The 27321-nt window shown below is 60.7% G+C and overlaps 1 protein-coding gene across 2 annotated transcripts in view; it reads right to left on the bottom strand.

Moving 5' to 3' along the window:
- Positions 1 to 27321, bottom strand: part of RPTOR (regulatory associated protein of MTOR complex 1) — a 308508-nt gene that overhangs the window by 25115 nt on the left and 256072 nt on the right. For both annotated transcript variants that reach the window (XM_059148815.1, XM_059148816.1), the window contains 7 exons: positions 24225 to 24342; positions 23228 to 23368; positions 22828 to 22986; positions 14123 to 14241; positions 7916 to 8019; positions 7284 to 7467; positions 5758 to 5868 (listed from right to left, as the gene is read on the bottom strand). In XM_059148815.1, coding sequence (XP_059004798.1) covers positions 5758 to 5868; positions 7284 to 7467; positions 7916 to 8019; positions 14123 to 14241; positions 22828 to 22986; positions 23228 to 23368; positions 24225 to 24342 — 936 coding nt within the window. The remainder of the gene's footprint in view (positions 1 to 5757; positions 5869 to 7283; positions 7468 to 7915; positions 8020 to 14122; positions 14242 to 22827; positions 22987 to 23227; positions 23369 to 24224; positions 24343 to 27321) is intronic.

Below are 27321 nucleotides of genomic sequence, written 5' to 3' on the forward strand. Positions count from 1 at the left end.
CGACACAGGGCAGCGCCTCACCCCAACACGTCCTGTGACTTTTCCGGTCGTGCGGGAACAAAAGAGGAGTGGGCTCCAGCGCACGGAGAGGCAGCGGATCCTGGCGACACGGCACCCATGATTCGGCCAGGCCTGCTCTGCGTTGGTGCCGCCGGTGGGAGCAGCACCGAGGTGAGGCCCGGGTGCCCTGAGCACACCGCGGCCAGACGCGAACGCCTTTGTCCTCTGACGACACTCCCTGCAAAGCATCAGGCTGGCGGAGACGGAGTCCCCGTTCTGATTTGGCTTTTCTGGAGCGTCAGGTGTGTGAGCCTGGTGGCGTGCAGTCCTCCTATCTGGTTCTTTCAGTGAGCACTAACGCGCGAGGTTCAGCAACATTGGGCGCGAACCATTTATCCGGAAAACCTTCTCAGGTGACTGGTGGTTCCCTATGTGGCCCCTCACCGCTCACGCACCAGGGGAAGGACGCCTGGCTTCTGTCGGGTTTCGGTGATTATGAATGAAACCGCTAGAGGCCGCGCACTCGGGTTCCCACTGCTCCCAGGGGAGCGCCGGTCCAGCAGGGGTGCTGGGTCGTGGGTCAGTGTGCGCTCAGCTTTACGGGAGGGGCCACACGTCTCTAGAGTGTCCGTGATACTCATCCTCTGCACACGGGGGGGGGGGGGGGGAGTCCCAGCAGCTCGGCGCCCCTCGTCAGCCCTTGGGCTTCACGGGTCTGAGACGTTTGCCATCGTGCGGAGGCGCGCTGCTGTCTCCTGTGGCAGTGTGTGCCCCCGGCGACCTCCTGTCTTAACTGCACTTGCCTTGTCCGTGCTCCTTTGTTGTCTGCACACCTTCTCGGGAAACGGTCTCGGCCAACCTTCTGTCTGTGGTTTTTAAGGGCATTGTGTCCTGTATGGACCCTGGGAGTTCTTTCTAATACGGATGCAAGACTTTTGTTACACGTGTGTTTTACAATGTTTTTCTCCAGGCTGTGGCTCGTGTTTTCATGTTAACAGGGACATTCACAAAGCGGTTAATAGGACGAAACCCACCTCCCATTTTCTTCTTGTGTCTTTTGAGAAGCTTGTGCTTCTCAAAGATCCATTGCCTAGAAGGGGCTCCTAGAAGTTTCCTGGCTGTAGGTTTCATGGCAGGACGAGATGGTTTTGGAGTTGGTTTCTGGATGTGGTGTGGGAGATGGACTGACATTCTTTTTCTGGGCAAGCGGACGTCCAGTCACCGCAGTGCCCCACGCTGAAAGGCCATCTGCCATCTGGGGCTTTGTGGAAGCCCGATGGGATGTGCCACAGCTCCGTCTCGGGGCTCTGTCCTGTCCCCCCAGAGCCTGCGCTTGCCCTCCCCAGCCCACTGCTGAGTGGCCTCTTGAGGTCACACAGTGTGGGTCCTCCGACTGTGCTCTTTCCTTTGCTTCTTTGCTTTTTCCTGTAATTTTTATAACGGGCTTGTTGTTTAGAATAAAACCCGTTGGGACACGGAGTGGGCTGGCGTTGACCTGCGTGCCAGGTTAGGGAGACCGGACACCTCGGGTCACCGAACGCTCTGGCCCCCGAGCGCGCCTCGCATCAGGCTTCCATGCGTTTTTTTCATCGCTGTTTTGTATTTTTCAGCTGTCGGGTCTCATGTGTATTTTTTTAAAAGAAGATTCAGAGTATGTAACGTTTTGGGGGTGTTATTATAAGTGGTTTAATTTCAGTTTCCAGGAGTTCCTGTAGAAACAGGTTCGGGTGTCACGACCGTGTATCCCGCAGTGTCACCGGCTCCTCTCCGCTCATGACATTAAGCAGATGCCCCGGGGGTCACGGCACACATGACAGCGCGGCGTCAGCAGAGCTCTCCCACCTTTCCGCCTGCACGCCGCCCTCCGGCAGGCTGAGCACCAGGAACGGGAGATCAGACGGCCTCGCCGTAGTTCCGGTTTTGAGACAAGACAGCGTGTCTTTCGCCGGTGAGAACGGCAGCTGGGCGTTCTGCAGGGGCGCGTACGGGGAAGGCAGCTTGCGTCTGCTCCTCGTTTGTGGACACTTTCATCATGGACCGTTGTTGATTCTGTCAAACCCTCTCCTGCGGCTGCGGGGACGATGAGACGGCTTCTCTTCAGTCTGCGAAACACTCGACGACGGTTCATTTCACACAACTTGGCATAGTTGAGATATAACCCGCTTGGTCAGCAACGTCTTGTCCGTTTTATGTTTTGCTGCACTTGGTCTGATAATATCATGTTGGAGGTTTGGAGGCCACATTCCTGAAGGACATTGGTTTGTGGTTATTTTATTCTTTAAAGTCTTTGACTGGTTTTGGTATCCACGTAATGCTGTCTTCAGACAGTGAACTGGGAGGTGTTGGCTCCTTTCATTTCCTGCAGTAGATTATAAAGAACTCATATTATTTTTTTCCCTAAATTTGGGTAAAATTTGCCAGGGAAGCTTCCGCAGCTGGAGCGGTCTTTCTCTGTCAGACGGCTGTGACTACACTCATTTCCCCTCCTGGATGCGGGACCATCTGCGCTCTCGTCACCGTGCGGCGTGAGTTCTGGTCGCTGGCGCCTGTCACGCAGCGCGTCCATTTCCACTAAGCCGTCGGTCTGCGGCTGTAGCGTGTCGTGGCGTGGGGTGCCTCTGGGCTCCTGCTTGAGGCCACTCACCGTGCGCCTGTCCTTAAGCCAGCACCATGCCGTCCCCTTCCTGCCGCTGGCAGCGGGTTTGAAATCGGTTTTGAATTTTGAATTATCTTGTCTTTTACAACCCTGCTTCCCCCCAGCGCCACCCTGGGCCTCCTGCATTTCCATCTGAATGTCAGTCAAAACTTGTCAGGTTCTGCACAAAAATGGCAGCTGGGGGGTCCTTCATGTCACAGGGCGGCCTGCTCCAGAACACAGTTCTTTCCGGCTCCGCAGACCTGAAGTGGCAAGAAGTGGAAACTGCCCGGCCGCCACGGGGTGGGTACTGGGTCCCCCGAGCACAAGGGCCCCGTGGTGGTGCGCGGACACGCTGGGGACAGTTCTGCTCTCTGGTGGCGAGCTCAGTTTCCCACAGGGACCTGTGATGCGGCTTAGCGCTCGGACTTCTGGGGTACAATCCTAGCTTTGAGCTATTCTTAGTTTGCCTGTGAAACAGGCTAACCAAAAAGCTCCTGGCTCATCCGCTGCCCCGCACGCACCACCAGATGATGAAATAAGTGAATAAAAGAACACCCTCAGGGTGAGCCCTGGAACAAGGGCGATTCTTAAAGAATTTCCATGAGAGAAAAGCGCTTCCTCCTCTAACGTTTAGAAAGGGTCTCTGACTAATGTAGGAGAAGTTCCCAGGCCCTGGACCACCCTCGACCACCACCCAGGATCTCAGCCACGTCGGGAACTGTGGACAAAACCGGTCAGAGACAGCTTCACTTCCAACCCGGACGCCAGGGCTCGGCCCTTAGAGCCGCCGCCACGCGACAGTCTGTCGGAGCGAGACGGCCTGGCTTACGCAGCGACTTCCTGGCCGCCTCCCGTGGGCTATGCGGGAAAGGCCAGAGGCGCACCCACGAGGGTGCTCCTTTCCCAGGCCACGGCTGTGTCCATGCTCTGAAGCCGCAGGCTCCCTGCCGGCGATGCGCGGGCCGCCCCCAGCGGGCCCTCCAGGACACACTCCAGGTGCACGAAGAGGGCACGAAGGCAGCGGACCTGCGGCCACAAGGGAAAGGGGGCGGTGCCGGCTCTGGGCATGCACGCGAGTAGCACGGGAGCAAAACCCCCGGCCTGCGCTCAGGAAGCCGCTCAGCGTGTACTGACTGCGCTCCCAGGAGGTGCCCAGCTTAATCTGGCCCAAGGACCCGCGCGGACCAGAGGAAACCAGAGCCTGGGAGGACCACACTCGTCTCCGGCCGGGGGGGATGGAGCTTGGTGACCTGCGGCCCTTCTCCCCGCCGGCAATGTGTTGGCCTATGGCGGTTTCAGATGTCAGGAAAAGCCGCTCACCGCCACACCAAGAAATCCCCATAACTTACAGGTGATGCCACTTCAGTGAGAGGCCGAGCAGCCCCCCGCCCCTGACCCCAGGCCCCCACCCACTTGGCCTCGCTCGCAAGAGACTGTGTCAGCGAGACGAGCTTCTGCAGACACTGAACAAAACTCCATTTCCCCGAAAGAAGACGGCAGCAGAGCTCTCAGGTCGGCTCGCGGCCCACAGCAGCAGGGCCCCGGCGTCGGCGTGCAAACTCCAGCAGTTGCTCACTTATTCCTTCCTCAGCGAGGGCCCGGGTGGCAGCCTGGGGGCCTACCCGGTGGTGGCAGGCAGCGCGGGTAAGCATGGGTAAGCATGGCCTTGGCTGCCTCGTGTTTGCCACTTTCGTACTTTGCCCTGACTGTGCCGGTACTTGGCGCTTAGTGGGACTGACAGAGAGCAGACAGAGGATCAACAGGCTCAGGGCTGGCTCACATGTCACCCGAGACCCCCCATCGGGCCAGGCTGGCTGCCTTGGTGCATGTCCCGTGTGCTCTGGTTCCCACGAGGACCACCCTGTGGCCGATTTATGTCCTGTTTTTTCCCCCTTCCTGTCGGTTTTAGCACGAGCATTTCCTTAAGATACTAATTTCCAACCTTAACTTTCTAATAACAAGAAACATCGTATCCAACAGTCCGCCGTGGCTAAGCCCTCGTCCCCAACTGGGCCTTTGGGTGGGTCCTTCCTGCTATGGTAAACAGCACACGGATGCTCCGTGACCCGGATCCTTTCCCGGACTCGGTCATTGCAGCAAGCGAGTCGCTGCACCGAAGGCAGCAGCTGCTCCGGCTCCCGACGCTTCCTGCCGACCGCCACTGGGAGTCGCGCTCAGCAGACGGAAGGGAGGGCTCCCCTTGTCAGCAAGGGGCTCGGTGAACTACAGCTCCGTTGTCTGCCTCAGGTCCCCACGACGACCGTCTCGTGCTTCTACTGACAAAGATCAGCGTTGCCATGGGAACGAGGGAACGGGACGGAAGTGGTCACGCGGGGTCCGAGCCCTCCTCGAGGAGCTTGCTCCAATGTGTAGCTTGTTACACGATGAAGAAGAAACTATAGTTTTCAGGGCCCTTCGTGAGGGAAGACGGAGCTCTCTAAGAGCGGGCTTCCGGGAAGCTTGCCACAAGCCCCGCAGCGCTCCGGGGCAGAGACAGCAGGACAAAGCACGGCCCGCCCCACGCCAGCCCCTGGATGCGTGGCTCGAATCTGTGGTGACAGGACATGTCTCTGGTCAGGGATGTGGTAGAATGATGCACCAGAACCAGCCGTGGTGGACGGGTCCAAGCCCAAGCCTCGGCCGTCCTCACCAGGAGGCCGCAGAGGCCCGGAGGCCTTGCCGAGCGGGACAGCGTGACGCACTTGTGCAGGTGGCTCGGGGAGGGCAGGCCGGCCTGGTCTCTCTCAGAAGACAGGGCGGAAGAGGGAGTCCGTTCCTTTGCTGTCCTGACTGCTCACATCAGCCTCTGCGACCGCAGTCTGGGGTGGCCCTTCAGCAGCCGTGAATGTGACAGGTCGGGAGACCCAGAGGGTCAGCGGCTGGGCCAGCGGGAGCCAGGCAGGTGGCCAGCTGGGACAGTGCGCAGGCCCGGCAGGGTCCGCCATCGGCTGGGAGCAGAAGGCTCCGACCGCGGAGGCCAGAGGCCGGGGCTCTGCGGGAAGGAAGGAGGCAAGACAGGAGCCGAGGGCAAGGCTCTGCCCGACCCGTGTCTGCACGAGAGGCGGCCAGCGGGCCCGCTGCGCACCCGGAGGGGGTGTGTGTGCCGCGACACACGCTACCTTCATGACAGGCTGGGCGAAGTACCGGGCGCTCCAGTCACAGAAGCCGGTCTGCATCGTGGCCGGGACGAGGCTCCTGTGCCCCGCGGCGTCGTCGGCGTCGTCGGCGGTCTGCACGGGCGTTCGGGGGAGGGGAGAGAAAAGAGAGACACAGTCACACACCCCACACACCTCTCTGTGCGCCTGAGAGGACTGGAGAGGAGGCAAAGGCAGCGGTCTGGCTGCCGAGAACCTCTCTCCGCCGGCCTCACGTCTGTGTCCTGGTGGCAGGGGACCGAGTGTGTGGCCCGGGCTCTGGGGAGCCCACGTTAGGGAGGGCCATGGGGCCTGCACTCAGGGCACCATCCCCCAGGCCAGCCACAGCGGCGTGGGGTGCAGAGGCTGTCACTCTTCCATCAGATGCACAGGCCAGGCGCTGTGAGTCAGCAAGGCCCTGTGGCCTCTGTGGTCTGGCGGGGCAGCGGCTGCGAGCGATCGGGCCCCCCTGCTGTGCCAAGTGGCTCCGGCACAGGAGGGCCACACGAGCAGCAAGACCTACACGGCTTGGTGCTGCTGCTTTGAGGTGCGACACATGTGTTTCCCACGGCAGGGTCTAAGGAGGCCGGGGTGGTCGCACTGAAGGCATTCCTGACAGGGGCCCCCATTATCCAGGGAAGCCTTGCCTGGGGCCAAGTCCCCCAGCTGGGACACGGTGAGAGGGTCTTATCCTGACAGCTGCGGGAAGCTCTGCCGGGCCCAGCCCCTGGACGCGTGGCCCCAAGGACAGTGAACGCCCCCGAGCCCTGCCGCTCCCGCTGGCTAACCCGCATCAGGGTCCAGCCAGGAGGAGGAAGCTCCGATGGGGGCTCATGGCCACATCTGCCCCACAGAGACCAGCAGAGGCCTTCCAGGGGGGGTGTGGGTCTGGGGGCACATGTGCCTTTGCTCTGGTCCCCCTGCAGGCTGCTGGGAGTTTCCTGTTAAAACTGTGGGTCACAGGAGCTGCGACCCACGGCTGACGTGGCGTCCACAGCAGCCCGACTCCCTCGGTACGTCCTTGTTGGTAAGTGGCAGACCGTCTGGATGAGAGCCAAGGCCCAGCTCCTGTGCTCACGGCACCTAGGCACATGGGGACACCAACTCCTCCTGCTCCCGAGGTCTCTGAAATCCCAGCTGAGAGGCAGAGGCCGCGGCCCCCTACGTGGCACAACAAACGCTTACGGAGAAACCAGTGCCCCGCTCAGAACAGCCACTTCTGTGGGGCGGCTGCCCCGGCCCATGGACAAGGCTACCCATCCACAAAGGGAGAAAGCAGATGAGTTCCGGGAGCGCTCCGGCTGCGTGGGGGGTGCCGGCATGGGGAGCCCACTACCAAAGGCCACAGGAGAAAGGACCCCATGACAGCTGCGATGCTGGTGCAAACCGAGCGCTCCCGCTGGCGGCAGAGGGGGCGGCGGCCCTGGGCTCCAGAGTCTGGGCTCACAGCGAGGGGTGTGGTGTGTGGCCCCCACACTCCCGAGGAGCGCCAGGGGACGGTCTGAGGGTACCTGGTCTGGGCCCTTGTCGAACATCTTCCGCGTGCGGGGGAACTGCTGGGAGTGGGGCGTGTACTGCACCCCCGCAGTGCCTGGGCCACCAGGGCGGCCCGCGGGCAGGTCTCGGCCAACTGGCTGCTTGGCCACGTCGTTGGTCAGGCTGGAGCTGCTGGCGCTGGACGTCGGCGGGGAGCCCCTGCCGTTGGGGAAGAGGACACGCTGCGTTTACCCAGACGAGGAACGCCTTGTCCGCACGCTGCCCACCTAGTCGCGCCAACAGACCCGCATCAGGAGCCCGACATGTCCTCACTCGCCCGGCACGTCCCCATGCCTCCAGACCCCAGCTGCCAATGACCCTTCCAGGCCCTGCCTGCAGGTTCTCGGGAGTCCCCTCTCCAGAAAGCTGGGGGAGCCCCAGGCAAGCTGCACCCCCTAAGCAAACCAGCCGGGGCCCAGGCAGGTGCAGCAGCCCACGTCTGCTCATGGCTTCCTGCCTCTGGACACTGTGCTTGTGGGGGGCCGACCGGCCAGGTGGAGACCCTCGCTTCTGAACTTCTGCGAGGCGGCAGACGTCAGGCTCAGGTCAGAGGAAGGCAGTGAGGGCTTCTAGCCAGGGGCCCACGTGAGGGACACAGGCCACTTACCCCGCCTGGTGGATGTGGATGCCCTTGTTGGTGGGGCTGGCGGGGGCCGACTGGGTGAGTGAGGACGTGGTCAGGACCCGCTGCGGCCGGGCGTTCGCCGTGGCCTGCAAGAGCAAAGGGACAAGTGGCGCAGACGGTCAGCTGCTGGCCGCCTCCGAGGCTGTGGGCGGCTGCGGGGTCACGGCCTCGTGACTGGAGAAGGGGCCTCTTGGCCGGGGAGGTGGTGCTCGCGGCAGGAGGGCCCTGCAGGTGAAACTGTGCTTGCCCGCTCTTCTAGAACCAGGAGGCCCGAGGGCTGGCCCTCCTGGAGCTGCAGCCACGAGACCACGCCAGGGTCAATGGCGAGTCAGGGCGCCAGGACCCCGCCCCAGGATGGCTGAGAACACTGTACCCCAGGGTTTGCTCTGTACCCCAGGGTTTGCTTTCCACCTTCCCCTGCAGGGGATCACACCGTGTCCCCGGACATAGCACATCGTGGACAGAGACGAGGTAGCAGACTCTGGAAACCTCCATGACATGCGCAGCATGCGACATCTCCCTGCAGAGAAGGATCTGAGCCAGCCTGAGACCAGCGCTCCGGGAGGTCGTTCAGGTTTGCGTGGATCGGGAAACCAGACGTCTGCTGGAGGAACACGTGACCAGGAAGCGCAGCGAACAAGGGTGCCGACCGCTTGCCTGACGGTATCCTTTCGCGGATGCTCTGCTGGGCGTGCAGGGCTCGCTGGGCAGGGGGCCCTGCTGGCTCCGGAAACCCCAGTGGAGAGGGCTCTAAGGGCGGCCGTGGCCACCCAGGTGACACTCGGGACAGGTTGGCTGAGGCAGCCATCTGGGCTTTCCGAGTGCAGTCAGTGCCAGACGGGGTCACAAAGTTGGCCGCCACCACCAGGCCAAGCAGAACCTCGACCTTTGTGGGTGATGATGTAGGGCCACCCTACTCAGGGCCCCTCCCCACAGCAGTTGGGATGCTGTACTTCCTACGTTCAGCCAGCAGACAGAAAAACGGCAGAAAACAAAACAACTGTAGGACTCTTCATTTACAGGACACCAGTGTCGCCCTGATAATCCACCACTCAGAAGAAGGAATAGTAAGAAAACGGAACCATAATCAACCTTTAAAAATCATGAAAAAAGCTTTTTTGAATTACAAGTTACACTGTGAACTTGCTTTTGCTTCTACTTAAATTACCTGGCTAGCTCCCTTCCCCCCAAAACCCGGAGCCAAGCAATCCCCAAGGAACCAAAGGAGGGTGAAGAACCCAAGAAACTGTCAACTCCCATGTGCCTCCCCGGAGTTCCAGCAGCGGCAGGGGGACAGAAAGCCTCTGTGCTGAGATGCAGACCTGAGCAGAGCCCCCCACCTTCCCTGCACCCCCGAGACCTTCCCACCTGCCTCTCCTGGGCCTGCTGCCAGCCTGCCGCCCCTCAGGAGGCCCCGCGGACTAACTGGTCCTGGTCCCTCTGCCAGGGCATCCCAGACAGGGTGTCCACAGCCCCATGTCCACACCGTCCACACCGTCCACGCCCACAGCCACCTGGCTCTCCTTCTGTGTCCGTGTTAGAAATCCTGAGCGGTGGGCCTGCTCAGAGCCTTCACAGTAGCGGTCACAGAGCGTCAGGCTTCAAGGAAGCTTTTTTTAGGCTCTGATCTGCTGATACACTTTGACTCAGCCTTGATAGGCCTGCAGGATGAGCGCAAGGGGACCCGCCTGTGTGCAGACCTGCTCTGGGGACACAGGGCATGGAGTGAGGCAGGGTGGCGAGCTGGGGAGCCACAGTGGCTTCTGGAGTGGCTCCTTCCTGCGCTGGTCCCAGCCGTCGCTTCACACAGACCGCACACGGCCAGGGAAGGGCAGCAGGAGGACAACCGCACTTTCAGGCTCTGAGCAGGGCTGGCCGCTGTGACCCGTCCGCCCCGCTGACAGTGACCTTTGCACATCCTTCTCGCGGTGAAGGCCGGTTACTCTCTGCTCCAGGATGCGGTCCTGAAGCCACCGGAGGGGCGTGTGTGCCCTCCCTGACAGGCGGAGTCCCGACGAGCAAGGCCGCAGGGAGGGGTGGTCATGGCTATAGGTCAAGCTCTTGCAGGGCCGCAACCGTGACTTTGATACAAGCGAATTCTCAGGTCAGATGTGTTCTCTGGGCCCGGGGCCAACACCGAAACATTCACAGGGACACACGTGGCGGCACATGCAGATACATGAGCCCGTCTCTGCTCTCTGCCCTGTGCAGCGATCGGGGTGTCTGGAGCAGGGGCCTGGGGCTGCGGCAGGCTCGTCTCCAGGTCCCCTTACTCTCTGTTTCTTCCACTGGAACGCGTCACCTCACAAGGGCACACAGAGTCTAACCCAGCGTGGAGAAAGATGCCCGGAAGCCGCGTAGAGGACCTTGGACAGCAGACTTCCCGGCGGCCGGACAGAGTCAGGTTCGGGCTTCCGGCTGCTCTTTCCTGGGGGAGTGCAGCACCTGCAGGACTGTGCAGTGGACTTCCTAGCCAGGACCTGGGCTCGTGTGGGAGAAGGTGTTTCTTACGAGGGTTATCCGGAGGGAATCTGGGGCTGTATGAGGCACAGCCCGCTGGCTGCTTGCTCACTGACAAGATACCTATAAAAGCCAAATCTATTTACCCAATAAGTACTTTTTCTATAAAGCTACAGCTCCTAGATAAAGAATGTAAGTTGGGGCACCTGGGTGGCTCAGTGGGTTAAGCCTCTGACTTTGGCTCAGGTCATGATCTCAGGGTCCTGGGATTGAGCCCCGCATCAGGCTCTCTGCTCAGTGGGGAGCCTGCTTTCCCCCTCTCTCTGCCTGCCTCTCTGCCTGCTTGTGATCTCTGTCTGTCAAATAAATGAATAAAATCTTAAAAAAAATAAAGAAAGAACGTAAGTCTCCATCTGAAAGGCTGACTCTAGGGAGTGCTCTGGGCACCAGCGATGGTGACCAGCAGGACACTGGCCCACGGTCACCGACGGGCATCGGAAAGCCTCAGTCCACGGCCCCCAGCAAGAGAAGCCCGCAAGGTCGAGGCCAGAGAGTCTCAGCGGCCCCTTTCCAGGACCAGCTGCATGTGCACAGAGTAAGGAAGACAGAGAAGAAGGAGACACGCTCTGGCTCATAGGACTACCGCGTTTACTATCCCGCAGGACCTCCAACAGGCCCCACTCCGCGGGCGAGCTGGGGGAAGTGAAGTGACAGGCTACAGGCTGATGGAGCGAGAGCGGGCCCCATGGGCCTGGAGGGGCCACCCAGTACCTGGTGGCCATGAGTCCATGTGCAGGACACATAGAAGGCCCCGGGCAGCATCTCTGTAAAACACATTCCCAGCGGCCACCCCAGGGTCACTGGGTCTGAGTCCCTGAGGGAACCAGCTCTCTCCTGGGGCTACTCCCACACCCGGCCTGGCAGGGCCACCGGCCAGTGACTCTCAGGGACAGCCCTACTTCCGTAAGCTATGCTAGTTGAGTGAAGACGCCATCACCCCTGGGTCTGCAGGGAGGCGGGGACGGACAGGTGCACGAGAAGGTACAAATTATGTGCGCAGATGCCTCTCGGCACGGTAGGTTTGCGGGCACTGCTGCGGCCTGCAGCTCCCAGGACCAGCACTGGCCTGACAGTTCTCGGGGTCCCTCCTCCTGGTGGAGGCAGCAGGAAACAGTGGGGCCAGGGAGGCCAGGGGGCACATGGGGCGGCGGCCCAGGACAGGCGCAGACAGCACTGTACCTCTGAATGGTGGGGCTGGGGGCAGCTGAGGGCCTTCCAGGGAGGAGCTGGGTCACGGGCGGCCTTCATGCAGCAAAGGGATCATTCTAGGGGGAGAGGCCGACCGGAGCTTCCACCTCCAGGAGCCGAAGGCTGTTTGACTCATGTGGAAAGAAGTCAGGATGTTTACCCATGTACCACAGATCCCACGGGAAGATGGACGGAGAGGTGCCTGTGACAGGTGCCTTGCGTGTTGCTGGCCGTGAGGCCACGTGCAAACTCACTGGGTGAAATCAGATTTGGGACGAGCACAGTGGGCTCCCCAGGTGCTGGCTGAGGCCACTAACTTGGAGGAAGAGGAAGTCCCTGCACCATGACACGCTTCTAAGAGAAATGTAAGAAGCTGACGCTATGACGGTGAGTGGGGTTTCAGTCGCAGTTTCCGTGGTACTTTACAAGGTGCTGTTCTGGGGACGACCCCAACCTTCTCCGTGTTTCTTGTCGCTCAGGCCTTCAGTCTCTAAGAAAGGCATTCAGCCTCGAACCGCGCACGCTGACCTCTGACCTCCGTCACACCCGGCTGCGCGCATCCCACAGCAGGCCCAGCAATCGCACTCTCGTTCCTCGGGTGTGGAGACGCGAGCGGACAATTTTTAGGTGAGTTTATGTGCTGATCCATTTTCCCATAAATATTAAAAGTAGTGATCATTGTTATGTGTGACCCTGACATCTGAATGCCGGCAGCTCGAGACTTCCTTCTCGGAGTTTTCCCCAAACTACAGGTGGTGGGAGCGGCGCGGGGGAGGTGGCTGGGGCCAACACGGTTCCCGGGGGTCATCTTGCTCTCCTTTGTACTTGCACATGGTTTGAAATTTTCCATAATAAAAAAAAAAACTACAGGCAAAATGTAAACCCCAAGCCTGTGTGGAAAGGGGATATAAATACTCAAAATTAGGCCACAGCTCTTGAGCTGTGTGGGTTCCCAAGCTGGAAGCAATTTCTATATTTGAATACAGAATCCTACGGGGTATTCCAGAGTAATAAGGCGGTTTGACTATGATGAACAAAAATCTGCCTTCAGAGTTGAATATCAAAAATAGGTCCATTTCTCTGTAAACCAAAATGTAATCTCCTCGTTGGTTACTAGAGTAGAACGTAAGACATTTTCTGTAATTAAATTGAGGACAGGAAAATGTTTCCTTCATGTTTATGCTTCCAAATCCTTCAGTAGCCATGCTTGCTCTTAAAAGTGAATACACGCAGACACACCCACGGACGTACACCAAGACGCTCGCACACACAGGCTGTGCCGGCCCTGAGCAAGGCTCTGGGAAGCATGGACTCTGGAGGAGGCCCACCCTGATCTCTGTCCCTCCACCTGGGCATGCCCTCGGGCGTGCCAGCTGCATGCACTGGGACATGTGTGTCCGTCTAGATCAGCACAGCAGGCAGAAAGCCACCTGCCCCTTTCAAGTATCTATTTGTGAGTACCATTCTGAACGTATGAAAGGCTATGTTTCCGGTTGCTATAATTGGCTGGCGTGGCTTTGCCTGGCAGGAGCGATTATACACACAGCATTTAATTACCATGAAGTGGAGTGAGGGGAGTCTCTGGCTTACGGCTCCACACTTGACACATAATCCAAAAAGACATGGAGATGTGGTTTCTAGGCTGCACGTACTAGAGAGAGATTCCTAAGAGGAATGTATTTGACATCCTGACATCAGGTCTACTGCGATGAATTTATAGTCGTTAAATTTTAAAATTAGGCACTCAAATCTTATTTTTAAATAATTCAGGTTGATTTTTAGTAAGGTTAACTACATAAAAGCCACTGAAAAATAAAGTTGTATAAACTGAATATGGTTTCATCATGACCAGGATAACCAAGGGTTGGGGGAGGCTGACCGGAGCCTCTGATTAACACGCGGGTCACGGCTGTGCTGACCATGGCCAGGAGGCCGTTCTAGGCCTCAGAGAGAAAAGAAGGTCTCGAGGCGGCTCTGTGTGTCACACAGTTTCAGGCAAAGGTAATGACCACAGCTTCCATCTGAAGAGACTGGAATCAGAAGAGCAAGTTACACTCAGACTAAACAAAAGGAAGGGGGTAATGAAGACAAATTGAGCTATTGATAAAATTGGACGTAAAAAGCAACAAAGAAGTAGTAACGAAACCAAAAGCTTGTTCTTCAAGGTTTCCTTCAGCCAGAACAGTTGTGAGTGGGAGGAGCCACAAATCACGGGTACTGGGAATGAAGGAGGCATCACTACAGACCACACAGACCCCGAGAGGATCACGAGGCTAACGGCAGCCCTTAACTAATACCAATACCACAGGATGGCGCCCCAACTGAAGCTACTCATAAACAGAGGCCGGGGTACGCTGTGAAGTGCTTGTTGGATGTCTCTAAACCACAGTGTAGACCTGATGGTGCCCGGTGCTCCCCGTGTGCATATCCATCACCGAAACGCAGATTCGTGGGCTTCACCGGGAACGCCATCACACGTACCTTGTAGGCGATGCTGTTGAGCACCTTCATGGCCAAGTCGGAAACATCTGGATAGGGATCTGCAGCCAGATGCAGTAAGACTCTCCAAATCTGAGTGTAAACACTGTTGAAGGAAACACCTAGGAAAGAGAAACAGAGTGTTTCAGTAATAGGTAGCTGCCCATGATACTTGGCCTGGCTGCTGCTGGGGATGGACACTTTAAAGAGCTGGGGCTAGGGGAGGCTTTTGTTTTCTGGTCAGGGGCCCAGAAATTCAGGGATCCCAGCTGGTAAACAGGATTGATGACTTCATCTTCTGAGACTGGCTCTTTCCAGAAGAAAAAGTGAGTTAGAAAGGCTCACCTTCCTTGAAGCCCTGGCTGACTGGACAGTGCCATCTCGCTTCGGAAGACCACTCGATTTTATTCCCAAGCTCCCAGGAGCCACGAGTGTTAGACAGGAGTCCTGTGTACACCTTTCTTGCACTCAGGGTGTGCTCTGGGCTGTGACCACACGTAGTACTATCCTGAGTTCCCAGGAAATCTCAAAGGGTATGCGTGACGTGACCCAAGCCCTCCAGGTCCCCACCAGGCTACACAATGTCCCGTCTGCAAAGCCGGACACCACGGCAGATGAGATAGGATGTAAGCGTGGATGGGGAGCATCCCAGACATGAAGGAACAAATGTCACTGAGGGCCTTACCCGGAGGTCCACTCAGCCCTATTTAACTCTCACGATCTCAGCCGCTGGCACTATCCTGGGTGTCACAGAGGGACAATGAGGCCCAGTGTCCAAAGGATGAAGGATCCAAATGCCCCTGTCTGAGGTTCGGGCTGACACTGCGTCTATAGCATGGCCATTGTGGTGGCTCTGGGAAAAGTGACTCCTTCTGTCAGGAATGGGGCCAGGAGGCAAGGAGCCAGGATGGCTTTATGGAAGCGGCATGCGGGGGGCTTTGGGGGGAAGCAGGACTGCTCTCCTGCAAAGACCTTCTTGCAGGAAAGTGAGCAGAGCCAATGGACTGTCACGGAGGTGACGGGAATGCATGCGGTGTCTGGCGAAGCAGCGCGACCATGACCTGGGGGTGAAGTCAGAACAGGGTGGGGGGGCAGCTCAGAGACCCAGGGGACAGAGCAGGTGGGGCTGGGTGCAGGCCTCTGGGAAGGGGGGGCCGTGGAATGGGCTCAGTGCAGGCAAGGAAGGAGAACGGCAGCCCTGGGAGAGGCCATGTGAGCCACGGCTGGGACTGGGCAGCGCAGTGTGGATGCCGTACCCTTGCGCACTGCTGGGGGGAGCCTGGGGGCCAGACACAGGCAGGGTCCTGCTCCCACAGATGGCGTAACGAGCAGGAGACAGCAGCGTGGAACGGCATCCTTTTTATCAGGGGAAGCTGGACCGTTCATCGACAACTGCATGTTTGGCCACAGAAAGCGATGCAACGAGCATTATTTGGATCCGCCGAGACCGCAGGTCAGCCTCTGGCCAGTCCGAGCACAGCCCCTCTTGCGCTGGTGAAGGACCTCAAGCATCATGAGTGCTGGTGGACCACGGAGCATCTCCGATGGACATGGCCCTGCACGCGGAGCAGGTCGCACCGGAGCGCTCCAATCAGAGGCAGACTGGACGAAGGGCAGGTCGTGCCCGCACAGCTGCACACCTGCTGCTGCAGGGTGGGGCGGGAGCAGCCTGTCTCTCTCGAGGTGGCCTCAGGGTGACCATGCAGAAAGGCACGGCTGCGCAGCCAGGAGGGGAGGCGGCGAGACGTCGGGTGCCGCCGTCAGCGTTCTGCTCCAGCGCCGGCATGTGTGCAGATGGCGGCTCACATGGGCCTCATGGGCCGGGGGGGGTGGGGAGACAGGGGGCCCTCGAGGGACCAGGGCTCCGCATGAATCTGGACTTCAGCTGGGGAGGTGTCAGCTGAGCGCACCCTCGCTTGGGGGTAAGCTTGTGTCAGGGTGCGTGACCCACGCGGCAATGCGTCCCGTCTCCCAGAATGTTTTATTCAGAGACAGGCACAGGCGAACACCTTTGACCCTGACCCCACAGCTGTAGGACAACCATCCGGATCTACGACCAAAGTCTGAAGAAGCTGTTTGGTAACATCAGCCCAGAGACTCTGGGAGCATTTCCTAAAGTCCACTTTCGTGTCGTGGAGGAGCGCCCGCCAGCAGGAACTGCGCCCCCACACCACAGAGGCACCATGTCCGCGAAGACGTGGCCCCCACGTCACCTGCGCGAGGGCTGCAGGATCACGGCCTGCAGGGACTGGGCAGTCACTTTCGCGGGGTCAGCGCGCTCGGAAGGGGAAGGAGAACCATCCCCGTGGGGGGCCTCATCACCACCACTGACCCGGAGGTTCTTGGGCAGCCTTCTCAGACTCACCACGGCCACTGTGTGCAGTCTACCCCTCCATACATTTTGGGCTCAGCTCCCCTTAAGTGTGGCCACCACGGGAGAGAGAGCAGCACAGGGGTGTGCTCTAGATGACAGACCCCACCACACTGTCACAACCCCCAGGGAGAGGGAGGACGGGGACGTGGTGCTAAGGAGCCTTGTTGCGCGCGTGCCTGTGGAAGAGTGGACACCCGACCTGGTGGACCCTGGCTCAGCGGTGCCTCTGGCGTGAGCGCGAGGACGGCGCACGGGGCTGTGGCGGCACAAGACCAGCACCAGCAAAGGGGAGGCACGCCCTGCACCAAGGAAGCAGGGGACATGGTGGCTGTTCCCACCTGTCACATTGCAGAACGTTGATTTTTTATCACGGTTGTGGCCTTCCTTGCAGAAGATTTCGGCCTTGATTTAATAGCTGTGATTCAACAGAGAAGGAAAAGGCTCTAATTTTTGCCAGGGTCTTGGCCACAACGAACGGTGTAAGTATTTGCTGGCGAAAACAGGAAACTGGCGCAGAGAAGTGGTCTGTGCATGTCACCGTCCCCCGGTCCAGCCGCCGCACTCCTGGCCTCGCCGTCCTGCTCTTAAAGCTGCTGCCCACCCGACACCAGGTTACAAAGGAGCCGGCAGAGGCTGGAGCCTGGGAGAGGAGGCGTGGGGTGCCCGAGGGGAGCCTTCTGGGCTGCTAAATGCTCCGACAGGACGCCTGTCTCTGCCACTCATCAACTCCTTCCTCGTGAGCGCAGAGAACCTATTTCCACGTCTAGACCGAAAGTAATAAAAGATCGTAACTAATGGCTTTTCATTTATTTTTCAGAGCAACGGCCACCGCTTTCCAAACAGCATAAGATGTAAGAAAATTTGCTCGGAGCTCTGTGGCCAGCTCTGGACTTCGAAGTCCCCCGGGCTGGCCGAGCTGCGTGGAGAACAGAGAAGCGGGAGCTTGCCTCTCGCTCCGGGTCTCCCAACGCTGATGCGGGAGCCTGTGCCCGTCCAGCAACTGGTGCCCGAGGCCTGAGGACACTGCCCTTGGCCGTCCCTGTTGCTGGGCTGCCCCTCGTGACGGACCCCTTCAGGGCCTTCCTCCCTCTGCCCGCGGGAGGTGTGAGCAGTTCTGGTCTGAGACCCCAAGGCCGAGCTCCGCCTAGACTGGGCAGTCACCCTGTGTGCATAATCCCGTCCGCCATGGTCCTCAGGGCCCCTGTGAGACACACGTAATAATGGCCTTTAATCAAGAGCTGTGGCCATAAAACGTAACGGATGTGGCGTCGGGAAACGAGGCTGACCTCCCTCCACCGCCGCTCCCCGCCGGCTGCGAGACATCAAACCAATGGGCTGGAAAGCCTCCCCCGGGATTGTGTGGCTCCTCTGGAGACGACCGCTCCCCTGCTCCTGATGGATGGGGCCGCACACTCCCCCGCCCCTCTGCTTTTCGTGCTTGGAGCTCGTGGCTGTGGGGCCCCCAGGGCTGCTGGGGGCTCGTGAAGGCCTCCTGCTAGGACGTCTCAAGGTCGCGGGGAGACGAGGAGGGCGAGGGAGGAGATGCTCCTTTTTGGCCAGTCACGATGCAACAGGGACAAGTGGCCTCAGGACGAGCAGGATCCCCAGGGGCCCCAGTGGGAAGTCAGCTCTGTTGGCCAGGCCTCTTCCTCCAGTGGTACGGGCAGTGCCCGCCCATGACCCCCCGGTTCTGAGCAGGAACTTGGGCCCAGCTCTGGGCGCACAGCTGGGGCTGCGGACAGGCTCCAGGCCGGCGAAGCGCGAATCCCGGCCCTCCCCTTCCCTGCCCACCTCCGGCCGGGCTTTGTTACGGGGAAGGACACTCCGGGTGGTATCAACCATCACAAAACTTGGTGAAGGCGTGATTGTCCCCCCTTGGCCAGGTCTCTGACTCCGGCTAGCTAGTGCTTTTGCGGTGAGGCACTCACGGCCGCCATGGTCCGCTCCTGAGTCCCCAGAACAGAAATGACCCCCTCACCCTTGCAGGCTGCTCCCGCGAAGAAGCAGAGTGACTGTCCCTGCCCCCAGGACCCAGTGCGTGGAGCAGGGTGACTGACGGGGCGGGGCGGGTGGGGTGCATCACGGGACTCCTAATGTCAGGGGCTGTCTCTCCGCACCCCTCCCACTCCCACCTCTGGGCACGCCGAGGGGGTGAGGCTTAGGGCGGGAGGGGCACACAGGGCGGCCTACAGCACGCGGAGCAGGAAGCAGCAGCTTCACCAACACCGAGTGATAAAGATGAGGAGTTCCGGTCATGGGAGGTCAGGGACCCCCTCACCCTACCCCTGCAGGAATGCAGAATGTCCCCAGCAGGGAGGACCAGGCGCGCTGCTGGTTTGGAGAGGCCATGCGGTGAGTCACAGAGGCCGTCCGTGACTCGCTCAGGGGCCACCGTCCAGCCCGAGGGCAGAGGGCAGCGGCGGCGGCACGGGCTGAGGGCGGCGATGATGAAGGTGTGGCTGTTTGCAGGCGCAAGGCCTTGAGTCGGGAGCTGACGGCAAGTGCAGTGTTCATGGCGGTTCTGCGCAAGGCTGCCATCGGACAAGCCTGGCAGCCAGTAGACGCGTGGGCAGGATCTCAGGGGGGCCCTGGCATGCAGCGTGCTGAGACGGTCCTGGAGTGGGGGACCCAGAGACGGGGAGGACCAACGGGGCCCACGTGGGGGTCAGGCCAGACGGCTGGGGAGTTAGGTGTATGGGGTTCCAGAGGCGAGGGGCTGCGGAGACCGGGCACCGGCACGGCTCCACGACATCAGGCTGGCAGGCTTTAAGCGCCGCGGGGGTCCAGGTGGGGTCAAGGGAAGCCCGGGCCCGAATTCATTCCTGGGCACGCAGCACAGCAGGCGAGACCACCGGGAGTGCCTGCGGCAACAGAGCAGGGAAGGGGCCGCGAGGGGACCTGGAGGGGCTGGCGTTTCCGGAGAAGGTGGGAAGAATGGACGTCCCTAGGTTGCCGTGGTTTTGGGGGTGTGAAAACCTCTTCTGCAACATCCAGTGAGAGCCTAGAGAGATCGTCGTCCTCTGGCTGAAATGAAGGAAACACTTGTCTTCGAGCAGGCGAGAGCTGTGAGCCACGGGACTCAGTGGGGCCATGTCATAGGCATGTGGTGGACGGGCCACGTCGTAGGCATGCGTGGACGGGAGCACTGGCTCAGGGGACGTGCTCGAAGTGGCTCCATCAGCTCTGGCCCGGCTCAGAATTCTGACCGACACACAGACAACGCTCGGCTTTCTCGGAGAGTCAGAACTTGTGAGTGCGGAGGCAGGGGCCGCCGGCTCCCTGGAGGAAGACAGCAGGCAGGGTAGAGGCGGGAGGGGCCCCGCGGTGCAGCCTGGAGAGGACGGTCCCGGCCTCTTCCCTGTGCTGCCGTACTCTCCAGCCCTGATGTGGCCTCCAATGACATTCTCTGTCCTTACAGCCGCCGAGAAGCGCTTCCCCGCCAGCACCCAGGACAGGAGGCTGTCCCCTCATCAAGAGAGCAGCGCCGCGTCCCAGGCAGGACCCTGCACCTGCCCTGTGACGCGGCCCAAACCTGCTGTCGCCTCCGCCAGTGCACGCGGTCAAAGGCCCCGAAGATAGGGATGTGCCGCAGACAACAGGAACCTTCCGACGAAAGCTCTCCGAGGTCCCTTGATGACATGTGGCTTGACTCTTTCTCACATTGGTTCCATCTGACACGTGACAGACACTGTCTGCGAGTTCTGTGACCGTTTCGACAGTTTCTTCTCCTGGTGGCCAGTGTGTGTATGGGCAGGGGGCCGCGGAGCGGGCTCACAGCCACGGACACAGGCGGTACTGGATGGCAGGGCCACAAGGCATGGGGACACATGTCACGTGGCAGGACACAGTCAGGACGAGGCCCCGATGAAGGTGACAGGGAGGCCGGTCAGGAGAAGCCCGTGGGAGCCAGCGCCGGGGATGCTGGCCTGGGGGGCGAGGCCAGGATGCAGGACCGAGGGACAGAGGGGAGTCACGGACAACACCTGGCTCCGGGCCGGGGCCCTGGGTCCACCGTGCCCCTGCAGCGGAGGTGGGGCAGGGGTGGAGCTGCCCGGTGTGGTGACTGGCTTCAAAGTCAGAGGTGTTTCTGCGCTGACCTCTCCCACGGTGGGGTGGCCCGGACACCCACATGCTGGCCGTACTTGGAGCGCCGCTGGCCTCCCTGTCCTGAGAAGGAGCAGCAGGGGACGTTGCCGGACCCTGCAGGGGCAGGAAGGGCGCGTCCTGCATGCGTGCGAGCCACGGCCCGGCTGCTTGTTCTCGGATGGCTTGCAAAGGAAGAATGGTTTTTATGCTTTTTAAAGTAGTTGGGGAAAAAAGTTAAAAGGAAAATAATGTTTCATGACTTGTGACTATTTCAGGAAATTTACGTTTAAGTCCGTAAGTGAAGGCTGATTGGAACACGGCCAGGTTCACTTGTTTGCAGGCCGCCTGCGAGACTGAAAACCCACGTTCTCTGGCCGCCTGCAGAGACTGTCTGCCAACCCGGCTCCAGCGAGGGTGGGGCGGGGGTCGCCCTGACTCTGGGGGAGGGGCGGGTGGGGAGGGAGTGGTGCTGCGGCCGAGCTCGCCTGCTGGGGGGTCGGAGCCACAGCGTGTCCCCGAGTTTGCCCAGGGACTTCGCGCTTCCTCGTTGTAGATACAAACACAGAAATACTAATTCAGGGTCGCACCGACCTGGGTTTCAAGCCTCCTGTGGGGCCAGCCTGGGAACTTAGCCACCATACACAGTGTTAATTCTGTTAAAAGAACATGTTCTAGTTCAAAACAAACACCCTGCACCGGACACTCAGAATGCGTTTTACTGGTGAGTCAGCAGAACTGCGTTCAGGCCAAGGGCCAGCCCTATGCCTTCTGGGCACCTGAGATATTTTAGCAAACAACCAAACCCACGAATCTGCGATGTCATTTCTCAGTTTAGATGGGCAATTCAAGTCGGTATTTTTGAGCCAAGTTCTTGGTCATGGGTCGGTGTGTTCGGTGAGCAACGATCCCTTTCTGGTTCCTGCCACCCTGGGGGGCATGGTGGCCACATCTGAAACCCACCGCCCGTCCAGGCCCCGAGGGGACGCCACATGGACCCGACCTGCAGGGACTACAGTAGACGTCCTGAGCCCCGTTCCAGCAGGGTGGCAGACTGGTGTGGCTCACACGGGGACAGCAGCCCTGACCCCTCCCGCTTGGGGCCAAAAGTCAGAAATACTGCCATCGCCACGTGGTGTGGACAGTGTCGGCACTAGGGCTTGGGGCTCGCCACGGAAACGAGCCGACGACTTAGCAGCGACACAAGGACGGACGAGGGGCCGACCGGGAAACCACAGATGTGAATGCCGGTGTCAGAACGTAGAAGAAAGCCCCAGGGCGTGAGCTTTTTGCATTCTCAGCCCCAGAAATGAAAAGGGAAGGGAGTAACGAAACGAAGCTCTTGGAACAAAACGTAGAGATCTAATGAGGCAACGGACAAAGCAGAAGTTGGGACTGGGAGACACTGGGAAACAAACCATTGTCTAGTGGGATTAGTTGCAAACAAGGAGAAGTAGGCAAACAGCAACAGGAGTACGGGGGACGCAGGGGACAAGGTCTGGAGAGCACTTGGCACAGCGCCCCGGAGCCAGAACATTCGGCTGAAATGGGCGTCTTAGAACCACGTAAGGCGCCGAAGCTAACCTAGGAAGAGATGGCCAGAACAATCCCGTGGGGGTTAGCTGAGGGCTCCGGTCAGCCCTCTGCCGACAGGACGGGCAAGTCAACCCTGAAAGACGAGGGGGCCTGGGGGAGCAGACGAACGGCACTTGGCGCAGAGAGAGCAGCGGGAAGGAGCCGCCCCGCGGGATGCGAGCCGCAGGACAGGTTTCCATGAAGCCCTAAGGGGCACCGTGCTTGGGGGTCACCGGACAGTGAAAGAGCGCGGACACCGTGGCCAAGCTCTGGGGATTCGGCTCCATGTGTGATTCCTTAAGTCAGGAACGAAACACACACGGAGAATGGCCCATGAGCGCCCCTGCGTTCTTACATGTGGAGTGTTTCCCTGCCCTCAGGTGTGGTGGCCGCTGCTCTGCCCTGGGCCCGACAGACAGGGTGTCTCCTGGGGCAGAGTCACTGCATAGCCAGCCACTGGGCTGTGGCAGACGGAAGCTTCTGGAAGCCTCCCCCCACACGCCCAGAACGGCCTGTAGATCCCATCTGAGTGAAAGCGATGGACACTCGCAGCTGCCTGCAGCCCCCGCGCCCCAGCCGACGCCTGCGCTCCCACCAGGGCTGTCCTGAGTCCCGCGTGCCCCGTGAGCCCCGGGCGCCAGCGAGGGGGGAAGGGGGGCCCGGCCGCGGCACTCACCGATGAGGGAGTTGAGCGCGGAGTAGGAACTGACGCGGCGCATCTTGTCGATGGTCTCGAAGGACAGGATGTACTCCTCGCTCTCGGGGCTGCCCAGAGTGCTGCTGGCGCTGCTGCTTGTGCTGAGGTTTCCGGGGGAGAACGCCACCGAGCTGCCGGCTGGCCAGACAGCATGGTGGGGGCCGTCAGCACAGGTGCCTGGATCAGACATGTGCCTCCCCCACCCCCCACCTCTCCTTGCAGCGGTGCCTGCGCCAAGGTGAGACCTTGGGGCCAGCCGGTGGGATACCGGGACATGCCCTCAGGGCAGAGAAAGGGGCAGGGCCCGCGTGTCCCTAAAGTTCTGCAGAATCCGACCCACGACTGTCCCAACCCAAGGACCCAATTCCCAGCGTCTCACATTCCTCTGTCAAGCTCAGGTTCTGCAAAGATTTGTTCAAGCTCCTGGCGGTGGTGACGGCTCGAATGTTTCCATAGGAACTCACGGAGCGGAGTCTGGGGGTGCACGGGCTGTCCCGCACTGGGGTCAGACTCCCACCCTCTGGGAGAGAAAAGAAAGAGTTAATGGTGGGCTCTGGGGGCAGCACACCCTGTTAGCGGGGAGGCCACCACAGCAGGTGATGGGAACTCCCCCCGGGCCAGCGTGAATGGCACCAGCAGGCCCACCGCTCAGCCGGCCGGACAAAGCCGGACACGGGCACGCCGGGCGGAGAGGGGAGGTGTGCGAGCAGATAGAGCCCACGCTGGCTGCTGTGCGGAGACGCCGTTATCACAGACCTTTCAGAGCAGGCCTGGCGACGGGGGCCGCCCCGAGGGCAGTGCCAGGCACTCTGCAGCTTGGCTGCGGGGTGAGTGCCGCAGGCCCTCCCCTCTGACGCCCGGCGCCCTCCTCCGGCACGCCAGCTGTTTCCGCTAAGCAAGTTCATTTTCATTTCCCTTCCCTGATGTTCTAAAAGCAGTAAGGCTTGTGTTATTGATTACAAGCCCTCCTTCCTGCAGAGAAGGCTGCGTTCTGGGGGAGGGGCAGCCCAACACGGAGAAACGGAAATCCCGCAAAAAGGACAAGCAAGAGGAAAGCTGCTGGCTCGCGGGACTCATGAACAGGAAGCCGACAACAGCTCACGGCAGGAAGAGCTGCGTGTGCTTCTGAGAGCGCCCGCGGCACGCGTTCCGCTCTCCTTCAACATCTCCGGGGGTGTGGTTCCCAAAGACGATGAAAACGAAGGAAAAGAGTCAGAGGGTCCGGGCGGCCCCCTTCTATTCTGCTCAGTGCCTGGCTGGACAGGAGTCCCAGGGGCCACTTGGAGCGGGCAGTGAGCTCAGGCCCGGGTGCAAGGGAAGGCAGCTGTGGTCCTGCCCCGGGGCCCCGGCTGGCTCCCTGTGCCACAGCACCGTACCTGCGGTCGCCGGAGAAGGCAGGGGGTAGTTCTTCTCCTCCTCCATGAACTGCAAGGCCACCGTGCAGAAATTGCTTTCGTACTGAACGACAAGATGACTCAGGGCCACCACCAGCTCCTGCCGAGAAGGACAAGGACAATAACACTTACGGCAGCTGGAGAGGATTGAGGAAACACAATGAGGCTGAAAGTTCACGCCGAGTGCTCGGGTCACTGTAGGAAAAAGAAAGGTTAAGACAAGCTCTGCACTCAGTGTTGGCAGCAGGGACAGGCCCTTCCAGGGAGGCACGCGGGGGTGTCCAGGGGGAGGGGCGGATCGATCTGAGACCTGGGCTGAGGTGCGTGTTGATTGAGCTCTGCCGCTGGTGAGCCGTCTGAACTCCGGGTGCATTAAAGCGGAACACGGCCGACAAGCCAGGGCAAGCTCCTTTCATCAAATGTAAAACTTGGAAAGATAAATTAGTTTCCAGTCCCTAAAAGGCAAGAAAGTTCTCCATGACCCTCGGGCCTGACTGCCCGAGGAGAGGAACGCAGCAGGTCTGTTGCATGACGAGCTGGGGCCCCTGGTTTGCACGCAAACCCCTGCAGCCCCACGCCGGGGGCCGTTCTGTGCAGGTGCTCGGCTCTGCCTGGTGCCTGGAACCCTCTTGGCGGCTGCCCCCTCCTCTCCTGCGTGGGTCTCTCTCGCCTTAACCCTGCACGGGCCCCTCACCTCCTCCTCTCGCGTCTGTGCACCACACGGCTCCCAAACCCCACCCCTGCGTCCCCGACCTTCCAGCTCAATCTGCCAGAGTCTGACTGCGCGAACCCCCGTGTCCGCTCATGCCTACTGCGGACACCCCGTCTGGCACTCTTCTGCGGCCCCTGCATGCCTGCCCATGCCCCCTGCAGCCTGGAGCACATGCTTGGTGGGGCTGCCAGCGGGTCGCTCCCAGCAAACCAGCCGCCTGTATTGTCTTCCAAGAGCACCGACTCTTCCCGTCACCCTGATGCGAGGCAAGGAAAACCCGTGCCGGGTCCTGGACCATGAACTCGCACCCGGGTCCTGGACACTCTGGTGCAGGGAACGCCATCAAAGGTCAAACACCGAGCTCACTGCCCACGCCCGGTGGCTCTGGGCCAAGCACGTCCTGCTGGGGTGGCGGCCACTACAGGTAGCCACAGCTGGTGACGGGCTCTTGGCACGCGTCTGACCACAAAACGTGGATGCGGGGTTAGTTCTGGCAAGGACACACAGGCTTCTGGAGGCCTCTTCTGGAAGAGGTTCAACATGGGTACCTGGCACCCCCGAGACACGTGGCCCGGCACCCCTGAGAAACGTGGCCCAGCCCCCCTAGCACCCCTGAGATACATGGTCAAGCCCCCCACCCGGCATCCCAAGACACATGGCCCAGCCCCCCGGCACCCCGAGACACGTGGCCCAGCCCCCCCGGCACCCCCGAGACACGTGGCCCAGCCCCCCCGGCACCCGAGACACGTGGCCCAGCCCCCCCGGCACCCCCGAGACACGTGGCCCAGCCCCCCCGGCACCCGAGACACGTGGCCCAGCCCCCCCGGCACCCCCGAGACACGTGGCCCAGCCCCCCGGCACCCCGAGACAGGTGGCCCAGTCCCCCGGCACCCCGAGACACATGGCCCAGCCACCCGAGACATGTGGCCCAGCCCCCCGAGACATGTGGCCCAGCCCCCCAGCTGGCAGCGCGTCTCAGCGTCATACGGCAGGGTCAGTCCCACAATCTTCCCAACCCCCTGCCTTCCGCTCACGCGCAGAACAAAACAAGGCCTTGCCCACCTGGGTGCCGGCCGCCCCGACCCCTCATGCCCACCATCCTCGATCTTGCATGGACTCTTGAAGGGGCCACCACCCCACCCCTGCTGTCCCCTCGGCCTGGAAAGGCCTCCCCAGCGCACCCCATGTTTCCTTCAGGCCTTCACTCAGACACCTCCCTGAGTGCCCCGAGTTCATCCAGGCCCCCCCCAGACACACTCTGCCTCCGTCCGGTTCACCTCCCTCGGAGGGGGTCGCTCCCCTCCACGTCACACACGGGTCTGTTCAGTCTCCAGCGTGCCCCACCGCCAAGTGCAAGCTCTTGGGAGAGGACAGAGGTTCAGCTCCCCGCTGGGTCATCAGGCAGCCTGGCGACCCAGGGCCCAGCACGCAGGTGCCTGATGAGTGCGCACCACATGGACAGAACCTCTCCCTCCAAATACCTTCTAATCTCCAGCACGCGTCCGCTTTACGGAGCGTCCCAGGACTCGGACCGCATTCCTGGGCACCTGCACTGCCCCGCGGGAGTGAATGCTCATGTGGTTGCCTGGAAGGTCGGGCCACACATCTCCCCAGGGTCATCCCTGCGGCCTCTGTGTGCTGGCTGCCGCCTGCTTGCTTCCTCCCCCGAGGGCTGTCCCCGCTGCGGTTCCAGCAGCACACGACTGGCTGACACCTGGTGGCCCGCGGTCACGGAGGAACTGCGGCGAGATGGAGCCATGTCGGGGCAACGCGTCCGCTCCCACAGGTGCGCCCTCCCAGCTTCCCACTGGCTGTGGGTGCTGTGGCCCGGGCAGCGTCCCCCGCTCATCTCCCCCAGGGACCCAGGTCATGGGGTGCTGATGTGTCTCGCCAGTCTCGCTTAGGCTCAGATGTGCTGGTGAAGGAGGTAGACGCGGATGTGGGGCTGGACGGGGACAGGCTGGTACCCCCCGCCCAGCCCTTCAGAGGAGGTGGGGGTGCCAGTGGACCGGGCAGGCGGCACTTTGTCCTTCAGAGACAGGTTCCTGCCAGGGGACACCTGGGAGGCTGGGGTAGCTGTGCTGATGCCGATTTTACCCAGCACGGCCAGAGGCACCCGCAGTGCCTCGGCGGGGAGGCAACACGCTCTGACAAACTGGTCATCTCGTCCACACCAAGCACATGTGACTTGACAGAAGCCCCTCCATCCCTGCTTCTCTTGTGCCGCGAGCCGGATACAGCAGCGGCTAGCTGCCCACGTGACCAGGGCCCGAGCTGCAGGTTGCAGCCCACAACCCTAACCGGGGCCCCACGCGTGGTCTCCCAGACCAGCAGGCTGGGCCCGAGCTCCCTCGGAGTGCCACACGC

This window comes from Mustela lutreola, chromosome 15 (assembly GCF_030435805.1).
Source record: "Mustela lutreola isolate mMusLut2 chromosome 15, mMusLut2.pri, whole genome shotgun sequence".
In the NCBI taxonomy this organism is placed as follows: Eukaryota; Metazoa; Chordata; class Mammalia; order Carnivora; family Mustelidae; genus Mustela; species Mustela lutreola.